The sequence below is a fragment of the Narcine bancroftii genome, chromosome 1, assembly GCF_036971445.1.
Source record: "Narcine bancroftii isolate sNarBan1 chromosome 1, sNarBan1.hap1, whole genome shotgun sequence".
Taxonomy (NCBI): domain Eukaryota; kingdom Metazoa; phylum Chordata; class Chondrichthyes; order Torpediniformes; family Narcinidae; genus Narcine; species Narcine bancroftii.
Window position 1 is genome coordinate 444,391,768 of NC_091469.1, and position 10,435 is coordinate 444,402,202.

A 10,435-nucleotide genomic window follows, 5' to 3' on the forward strand; every position below is an offset into this window, starting at 1 on the left:
GATGTTGAAATTAAATCCAATTCAATGTATTGATGAGTTGGTATGTCAACATACTGTTTAAAAAGAGTATCATCGTGACACATTGGGGGGTGGGGGGGGGGGGGGGGGAAGGGAATTTGTAAGCTTAACAAATCATTATTTCTAAAATAGGTGTATATAAACTCAGGCCAAATTCCGAAACTGGCAAATGCTACTTGTTAGTTTTAATTTTGCATCAAATTTGCCTTAATAAGTTGATCTGTGTTCAGCATTTACAGCAGAAGAATACCAGCAACATCAAGAACAACTCGTCCTGATGCAGAAACAGCAACTTGCACAGATTCAGCAGCAATTGGCACATAGTGATTCAGGCTCCAATTCTTCACAGGTAAACCCTGTTCGGTTAATTATGTCACTGCAAAATCTGTGTGACTTGCAGATGAAGAATTCTTATTTTGAAGGAACTATCTTTTAATAGTCTCGTAATTAAATCGTGTTGCGTATTAAGAAACAAAATGTTGATTATGTTTAATATCTTTCTGGGAAAAATCAAGGGAAATTATCAAAAATGGAGAAGTACAGAACAAGAACTCATTGGAGTTTGGCAGTTGAAAGCATGTTTAATAGTCAGGCATAATCTGCTATTAAAATATTGCTGCAGTAAGATTGAAGTTGCGTATTTTTTTAGATTAAGACTGTAGTCACATGAAACTTGGGGATTTATGATTAAAGAGGAGCAACTGTTTTGATAGGCTCTAAATTATGAATTAGAGTTAGCGGTGAAGTGCAAGTTAATATTTTAGAATATGGGTGTATTCTTGAAGCAGTGAGAATAATAGCTATAACTATCTACAATGTTATTTCTGGTTGAGCTTGAAATCTAGCAAAAAAAAACAAATCGATTGCCTATTGCACCAATAGAAAGTACAGCAAAGACTATCCCAGAATATAGTACTATCATTTGCAAAATCTTTGAATGTTAAATGGAATTACACAATGACTATACAATCATAATGACTCGGTTCTTCATAAATTTCATAGAATACAGTCATTAGAAATAGTACTAGAACTATAAATTTAGGGTGAAAAGTGAAAGACTTAGGGGGAACTTCTTCACTTGGATAGATACATGGATGGGATAGGTCTGGAGGGTTATGGAATGGGTGCAGATCGGTGGGGGGACGAGAGGAATGCTATTTCGGCACAGACTAGAAAGGCTTAATCGCCAGTTTTCTATGGTTCTATAAATGTTTTTCTATTAAAAGGTATTTCCATGTTTGTTGTTTTCAAGAATATTTCTGGTTCTATAATTTGTTCTATATTCTTGTATGACAGGGTTCAGTTTCAAAAACATTGGATTCAGTCAGTGCACAATTTGCAGCCTCTGCTTTAATGACATCAGAGCAATTGATGGCATTCAAAGCAAAGGAGGAAGTGGTGCTTGGAATCAATGGTGTCCTACAAGCCTCAGGTAAGTCTGGATATTTCACAAAATGAAATGTTTTAATGGGGTGCAGGATGAGACTATGTAATGTGGAAAGTTTTCATATCAGAAAATGTTGAAAATCTGAATTGTAAAGAATTCTTTGTTCATCCTTGCCCTGCCATTTCTATTTCACTGTGCAGCAGATTTTTGAAATACAATTACTACATTTATGGCATGCTTAATATAGAAAAAATGCAAGTTCATTGATGCGAGGCAAATTGTTCTCCATTTATTTAAGCATAAATGGTACAGTGACTTGTTGGAGATGGGTGTGTAATTGCGTATCCCAAAAGATTAATTTCTAAGCTGACACGCACTACCATTGGCTTTGCAAAAGCTTTGTACCTCAATGGCAAAAACAAAGCATTGACCAGCAGATATATTTGTAGATTTGCACCATGGATATGAACTGAGCATATATGTATATTTCTGGTTTAACTCGTACATTTGTGTATTGAATCTTCCCCATTTTAGTCTTAAATAATCTTTTCAGAAAACATAATTACAGTCAGATGAAGGAACATTTAATGGCCAATTGTCATTGATACCTTCCACAGCAAATTGTGGATTTTATCTATTTTAGAATAATTTAATTATAACAGGTTTGATTGAACTTGGGATGCAAAATTGTCATTTAACAATAATTGTAATTGTTTGGGAGAAATTGATCATTTTCTTTAAAAGATGCTTTGTAACTTTGAGTTTTTTTTAAATGTGTGGTTGGCATTTTATCTTTCTGGGAAAAAAGACTGCATTTTCTGAATATTCTGAGAAGACAAATGTCAGAGTTCTGAGAGGAGGTCAATATTTGAACATCTCCAACCACTGTCAGCTTTTTAAATCCTTTCCTTATTCCTCCTCGCACAAAGCAAAATAAAATGTGGTCAGATCATTATTGTGTTAATTTATTTGCATGCTCTTGCTTTCTGGCATTTACTCCTTTAATATGCAATAAAATATGAACTTGTGTATCGTGATCCCTTCCCATATGCAACCAGGTTTCAACATACACCAATATTAAATCCTTTTATTAATTTTGGATCATTCCTTGCCCTGGCTCTAAATGATAAGTGTTCGAATTCTGTTTATTTTACTTCCTATAGGATCGTACAAGGGCTTACACCTCACTAGTACCACGCCTACAGCACTTGTACAAACCTGTCAATCATTATCGTCGTCAGCAGCAGGTTCAGGCTTATTGCCGTCCTGCAGCAACACACAGACAGCAACTTCCCACAGTGCACTGAGTCACCATGGAAGTACTACGAACTCAAGTCCTCAGGTTTTGCTTGGCAACAGCCTTCGTATAGGTGTACCCAGCTCAGTAGCTGCTGTTAATTCTGTCACCAGTCTGAATGCACGACATATACCACGAACTTTAAATACTGTTCCAACAACTGCCTTAAAACTGGCTTCAGCAGCAAATTGTCAGGTGCCCAAGGTTGCAGGCTCCACCTCCATGGATGGAGTACCAAGGTAAGCTCCTTTCTCAAATTAAGATTTGTATGTTAGAGGAAATGCCCATACCCATGATAGTAGAGTTGAATTCTTTAACATTTTCTTTAAATTAATAGTTGGCATTTACAATTCATGTTCAGCTGTAAGCTGGCTCATTCATAGAAGCAGATATTTACCCTTAACAGAATGTTTCCGTGTGCTGTAGTAAAGATGCATTGTCTGGGTGGTGACTTTTTCCATTCAAGCAGTCTCCATCTGATGAATGGATTGTTGCCCAAAGCTGATAGAATGGGTAGAAGTTGGGTATATAAAATCAGTGGAATTCATTAACTGAAATTCAAAAAGGTTCTTCAGTTACAGTAATTCCTCAATTTAGACATGTTGAATTTACAAATTTTCCCTTGAGGCTTATTACTTTTCATTGAAATCTCTTCACATTTTTTGGTCTTTTACCTATTGCAGAATTTCTGTAATCATCGTTTCAACCTGCTATGTGATATCTCATGATATCCAAATGCACTGAAACTGTTAAGTCCTTTCTTGGTTGTATGTAAATGTAGTGTTGATTGCCACCTGATTGTGGTACATAATTTTCTACTGCTTGTGTGAACTGCCTTCAACCATGTCCACAAAACAGTACTCACTACAAATATTGATTTAAATCCAATAATCATGGGGGAAATGTCTAACCACTATGTATTGACATCCATTCAATTGGAACAACTGAGATATGTCTTAAGAGACCAAGGTTGGTTATGACGGCTCCTTCAATGAAGACAAGATCAACACAGAAAATAAAAGCAAGAATAGACCACCAAGCCCCTGAAGCCTACCTTGCTTTTCAGTATGATATGGCTGATATATGCTGCCCTCCACATAATGTATGCCAGTTCTGCATGACCTTCAATTTGTTCATCTTTCAAATATTTATCCATTCCACCATAAATATATCTAATTGTCTGTTCACCACCATCCTTGGGAACAGGAAATGAGAGATTCACTTTCTTTGAGAGGAAATTTCTGTGTTTGCCAGGCCTCTTACTTTGCGGGTGTGCCCCCTTGTATGTGACTCTTGCACGAGCAAAAATGTCTCAATTTCTTAAGATCTAGAATATCCATCATTCTAAACTAAAGTATACTGACTCGTACTATCCAGCCTCCCTTGATAGGACAGCACTCTCATCCAAGCAATTAGCCTGGTGAATCACAGCATTCCAAGTGTGGTCAGTATAATTATAATGACACCTAGTAAAAATCCAATCCCTTCTCAAATTGAGAGCAACATGCCATTTGCCTTAACTACTTGTTGGACCTTTTCATGCACTGGAAAATCTAGATCCCTCTGCACTTCACTCCTCGGCACTCTAGAATGAACTCGTGTCTCCAGGATAGCCTGGACAAATCACTGGAGGCTGTTCAGCACTTACTAAACAATACTCTCACAAATATCAACAGCTTTGGGAAGGTGAGGTTGTTGGGGGGGGGGGGGGGGGTGGAAGAAATAGCAAAAAAAAGTGAATCCATATAATTCTTTTGTTATTAAGGATAAAATTGGACAAGTTAGTGAGCTAAATAGTATTTGATTGGGATGAGCAATATGAGGTTGATTGGTGGCATGAAAGCAGCTATTCAACAGTAATCTTCATGAAATTTCTCCAGATGATCTGAAAGGCAGCTATTGAGCATTTTATCTGATTTTATTCATTTGGTTGCTCAAGTCAATAAGATAAAGGACCAAAAAAAGAAGTTCAATACTTCAAATTAAGAAACCTGCATCTGTTTTTACACCTTTATGCAGCCTATTAAAATATTATGCTTGTAAAAAAAATTGTATTTTTGTATGTAATTTACCTTGATGTGGGAAAGTATGTAGGTTTCTTATTACACACCTTTCTTGTATCCCCTTTAAAGATAAGCAACAGATGACATGACTTTATTTTTGCATGACAGCTATCTTTTACAAATACAATCTGTTCTCAGTAGTTCTTTCTCCCTTCTGACATTCCCAAGATATTTTTAATAATTTACTTTTGTGTGGAAATTGAATCTCATTTAGGGAAATAAAAAGGACTCAAAAGATGGGTGGTAATGACATGAATTTTGAATGGAACTCTTTTTCACAATGGCAAGAGTTAATGGGCACTTGAAAAGCTTATTTTAAGAAGTTATTGAGCCCAAAGGTGTATTCTCATCAAAATTTTCCATATGTAAAAACTTCCCAGAAAATGTTCTGAATATATTAACAATTCTTTTATGGTTTGAATTTTACTATAAAGGGCACTGATGATAACTCTTTAAACATCACACCTGCAGGATGTGTCTCTCCATAAACACGTCACTGGCTCTGCAATTCATAGCGCCATAAAGACGTGATGTTGCTACCCAGAAGGTGAAATAGGAGTCATAAATGGAGACTTTACTACAGCACATCGGGAAACTTTAAGGGTAGGAGCAGGAGGTTGGGAGGCAAGTAAAGTGCTTTTGTTTTTTTTAATTGAGCAGTTGGATCATTTCCCTTTTTCAGAAGGAAATCCTTTTCATTTTAAATCTTTATGGTTGTCATAACTTCAGAAATATATTTTGACATGGCCCATTTAAATTTATAGCTAATTTAAATGTGAAGACTGATTCTGTAGGACTTAAGATTTTCTACTTTGGTATTAAATGACAGTGAAGAAGGCTCTTTATTCATACGGGTAGGTAAGAGTATTCAGTGGAGGTATGAAGAAGTTACACTATTGAAATAAAGCAATGGGCCCTTCATGGTCTTGCATGTATATTTTTGCACATTGTTAGTCAAAAAAGTATATTTAATGTTTCAACAGAATTCCTTTTCCTCATTTACTGATGGTACAGAGATTTTAAACTTTATGTTTATTGGTCAGTTCTTTGGCGGTCCAATTTTGGAATATCTATGATAGTTTAATAACAAATATTGATGCTGATAAGATTCAACAGGATCTTTGTATCATTTCAGATTTCATAACACGAACTTGTATAGGAGCACAAGTAGGCAATCTAGCCCTTTAAGCTTGTCCTGTCTGTAATTAAGATCATACTTCAACTCTATTTACTTGCACTATCTCCATTTCTGTGGGTTCCTTTAACAATCAGAAATCTATTGATCTGTTTTGAATGAATTCAGTAACTGAGGCACAAAGCCACCCCCCCCCCACCCCGAGATTCCAAAAGTTCACTACCCTCTGAATATGCAAATTTCACCATAGCCAACAACAAAAAATTCTTCCTTACACCCACATGTCAAGTTTTGTGGGAATTTTGTGTTTCAATGATATTCTGGCATATTCTTGTCAAGGTATAGGTGCTGCATGTCTGCTAAGGTTCTCCAGCACTTTTGGTCATTGCACCACAATCACAATGTCTGCAGACGTTCCTGTTTATCTGTGTTGGTTTCTTTATTGCTGGCTCCAGTTTGCATTGAAATATCCAAGTTTTCATGATGCCCATTTTTCTAATGGTTTATATTATTTGATATTCAGAACCTGCTCTAATAAGCAGCTGTGAGAGAAAATCCATCAATCAAGCTCAGTTACTGTCTTTGAGGGGTCCCATAAAATGCCTTCTAGAGTTGAAAAAAATGCTGAATGATCTTGGCAGGTCAAGCAACCAACATCTGTCCCTCACCCCAGTAAACACGTAGAGATGATTCTCAATCTGCTGCGTTTTTCCACAGTTTGGTTTTGGCTCCAGATTCCAGCATCTGTAGTTTTTTTTTTGTGTTACTCTCCAGAGAAAACTGAAAACTAAGTTGCATTGAAAGATTTTCCAGTGCGTATGGCCATAATAGTTATAACTCTGCATTTAGATGAACAACAGATCTTTCTCTACAAATATTTGAAACCCTTTACACTTGGTCCGTTGAAGTTGGAAAAACAAGATGTAGTTATCAAAGGAAAATTTCTGCATAGAGGATATGCCTTGAATGCATTATATATGGGGAAGCAGATTATTCAACCATTAGGTTCGAGTCCATTGAGCAAATGCAATGCAGCACAACATATTTTTAGATTACAGTGCTTTTACATTATTAAATCTAAGTGAACACAAATCCTTAGTTGCATATTTTTTATGTACTGGGTTGAAAGCCTCATTAGTATTTATTCCTTCAAAATAGATTTTATGATTTGAGATTACCAATTCAGTTTTAATCTAGTTTCCTCTGGAGAGGAGCTATAAATTGATTGAAGAACATTCTAAACAGGTGCAATGAAACTTGACTTATTTGGTACTAAAGTATGGGTGATTTTATTATTTCAAAAACAGAATGTTGGGAAAGATGTTGCAAGTCATTGATGTGAATAAGTGTGGATCTTGTAGTTCAGATCAGATTAGAATCATGAGGGGGGCATGAATGGAAATTAAAGGGTTTTCCAAAATCTTGTGGAGTCGCACAGAGAAACAGATTGTTGGTGATAGACATTTTTTAAATGAAATATTGCCAGCAATCTTAACCCATAAGGTTGAACATCTCATGGAAACTCTGGTTATTGCAAGGGATCTATTCAATCCACTTCTGATGTTAAGAATTTTAATTTGTACGTCAAAAATATTCATAGAGCAGAGACTAACAATATGTATCTCTCTTCTCCAGGGAAAACCATGACACAGAAAAGCCAGCACTAAACAGTATAGCAGACAATACAGTGGCAATGGAAGTAACGTAGTGTCCACAAAGACAGCTGCGGCCTTGGGAACTCATTTAAGTGCTATGCATCAATAGCGTTTATGAATGCAAGGGATGGCAGAATGCAGCACATTGCGTTTCCATGGCAGCTCTGGGGACTTGATGGCATTGCACATCTCATGCTTTTTTTGTTACTGTTGTTAATAGGAATTGACATCTGTAAATGATGATACAGCAATTATCTGTACAATACTACATATTTGTAATACACTTGTATATATGTTACTTGAATACTGAACTGTTCATTCGTGATGCTTTGCACTTGAAAGAAAAAACAAAATTGCAACCAGTGAGAGTGTGAGATGTGAGAGATCTATAGAGATGAAGTGTCATCACATCATGTGCATGGTGCGGAACCTGCTGTTTTATCTATTTATTGTGCTGTGTTTACAGTTTTGTACACTGTACCTTCATTGGTTCCTGTGCTGTAGTAAATGTGTTAGGTAGCTGTGGACTCCTTGGTATTTTGTAAATGGTGAACATATTTGGTTCCCCTCTGGGTCCCTGAGTTTCTGTGTATCATGTAAAAATGGTGACATACATACAGATTTGAAAATTAAGGCATCAGTTTGTAAATGGGGATGGAACTACTTCTTGGAGACATAGGGATCTTCCACTTATATTTGTTCTAATGCAAGTAACAAGCTGGAAATGAAGTCACACTTTTTCAGAAGCAGAGAAGCTTCTGCAAAATTATTTTAGCACTAATTATTTTCTATGCTGCTTAGATATTTTGCTCATTTGAGTTTAAATGATTTGAACCTCCCTCAAACAAATCTGAGCTGTATCAGAATTTCCCTTGCTTTTTCATATTTCATTCATCAATTTATTTTTGTATCTGTTCAAGTTGTAAATTTCTTGTTGATTTTGTGCTCCTGTACGCAGACTTCATTCTTCACTTGTTCGCGTCAAAAAATGAGAAGAAACAAAAAGGAGATAAGGGCGATGAATGCAGTAGTTGCTGTACGTGTATCACCATTCCAGTTTCTGAAACAGCCAGCTTTTACTTTCAGATTCTTGTGAAGGCTGTAAGGCCAGAACCACGATATCGGGTGCCTTCCTTTGGAAATAATAGACCTCTCTTCTATGAAGAGATTGGTACTTAACAGACTACTACTAGTGCTTTGTCAGTACCTGAGTCTGAATGCCCAATCCAATGGCATATTTATCCTCAAGGTTTTTAATCCCACCTGGAATTGTGACAGAACTCTCACAAAATAAACCCAGGGCATTACATGTTGACCAACAGCTGTGTTTTTTTTTAAATTTTGTATCGTGTGTTGGAGTTATTTTTCTTGCTACATTAGAAAGAAAAGTAATTTGTGTATTTACAGTATTTTGTAATTGAAGCATTATGAAATGTGAGCTCTCACCATTTTACCATGCTGGTAAGTTAGATATAAAAAAAATCTGGGGGGGAGGGGAAATTATGTGGCTGGTAATGCATTGAGGAGGTAACTTATTGGACCACTTCATAAATAACTTAAGTTTATAGCATACATCTTTTTCAAGACCTAATGCTTATATTGGAAAAAAAAGTAAATTGATCCTTGTTGAATTTCAGTAATTACTTTGTTCTGCTTATTTTCATTTTACTACGTTATTCAATTGCACAATTAGATCATTGGAAAATAATTGCCTCTTAGTTATTACTTTGCTTGACTGGTATAGGAATGACAACATTGTTCTTTTGTGAAGCAACTACTTACAAATCGGAAATTACAGTCTTAGGGTTCATTGCCTAACGATGCCTTCCTTCCCTTTTGAGAAACCTGTGTCGTGGTATGGTAACCTTTATAAATACACCTTAATCAAAAAAGGTAGCTCCCAAGGATTGGTAAGAATTGATCTTCACTTCACATTTGGTGGTTCTAAAAAAAAAACTGTCTTTTTAATGATGTACTTAATATCTGTGAGGCTAAGCATAGATTGGGTTTGTATTGCCAATGTTCGCAGTGAACCATCTTGCGCTCCCAGGTACAAACCATTTCAACTCTCCTTCCAATTCTTACATCAATCTATCTGTCCTCTGCTTTCTCCATTGCCAGGGTAAGATCAAATGCAAACTAGAAAAAAGTTTTCATATTATGCTTGGTAGCTGTCCAATTTTCCAATTTCAGATAATTAGCATGTGTGTCCTTTCTGATCTATCCAGGTTCTCTCACCAATTTCTCCTTGTTACCCAGTTTTTCTTCTTTTATTTCCCCTTCACCTCTCCACCTGCCCATTACCCACACACAACTCATTGGGCCTGCTATTCCACCCTGTCTCACAATTCCCATCAGTCCACAATCCTTCCCTTGTTTGGTTCCACTTGTTATCTTCTCGTATTCCAGATCTGCAGACAATTTTTGTCTCCTTTTATCACATTCCAAGCTCTGTCTCAACCCCTTCCCCCTGTCCTCAAATATCCTGGTCCCATGGGCCCATCATCCCCCTTGCCTGTGGTTCCACCTAAATCCTAGCTTCTACCTCACCAACCCCCTAACTTTTGTTAATGGTGTTCTCCCCCCTGCACTCTTGGTTCTGATGCAGGCTCTCTACCCAGAATGTCAATTATTCCTCTGCCTCCATAGATGCTGCCTGAGTTCTTCCAGTAGTTTATTTTGCCCCAGATTCCACCATCTGGAGTCACTTCTATTTGTAAATTATTTGCTACATTAGTTCTTTAGATTGGTGCTTGACCAAAAGGAGCAAGGCCATTCAGCAGCAGATAATTGATACCAGCTCCACTTTAACATTTGCATGGATTATTACTGAATTCTTTCATAATTTATTCAGATACTGATCAATTTTGGTGAAGAGTT

General features: G+C 36.6%; 1 protein-coding gene across 7 annotated transcripts in view; it reads left to right on the top strand.

The window, feature by feature from the left end:
- Positions 1-9,195, top strand: part of LOC138751745 (enhancer of polycomb homolog 1-like) — a 224,107-nt gene extending 214,912 nt beyond the window's left edge. For 6 of the 7 annotated variants that reach the window (XM_069914450.1, XM_069914449.1, XM_069914451.1 and 3 more), the window contains 4 exons: positions 249-367; positions 1,315-1,450; positions 2,569-2,941; positions 7,536-9,195. In XM_069914450.1, coding sequence (XP_069770551.1) covers positions 249-367; positions 1,315-1,450; positions 2,569-2,941; positions 7,536-7,608 — 701 coding nt within the window. In that variant the 3' untranslated portion in view covers positions 7,609-9,195. Of the gene's footprint in view, positions 1-248; positions 368-1,314; positions 1,451-2,568; positions 2,942-5,236; positions 5,390-7,535 lie in introns of all 7 variants that reach the window. The other variant, XR_011350146.1, reaches the window with a different exon arrangement.
- Positions 9,196-10,435: the final 1,240 nt, after the last annotated feature.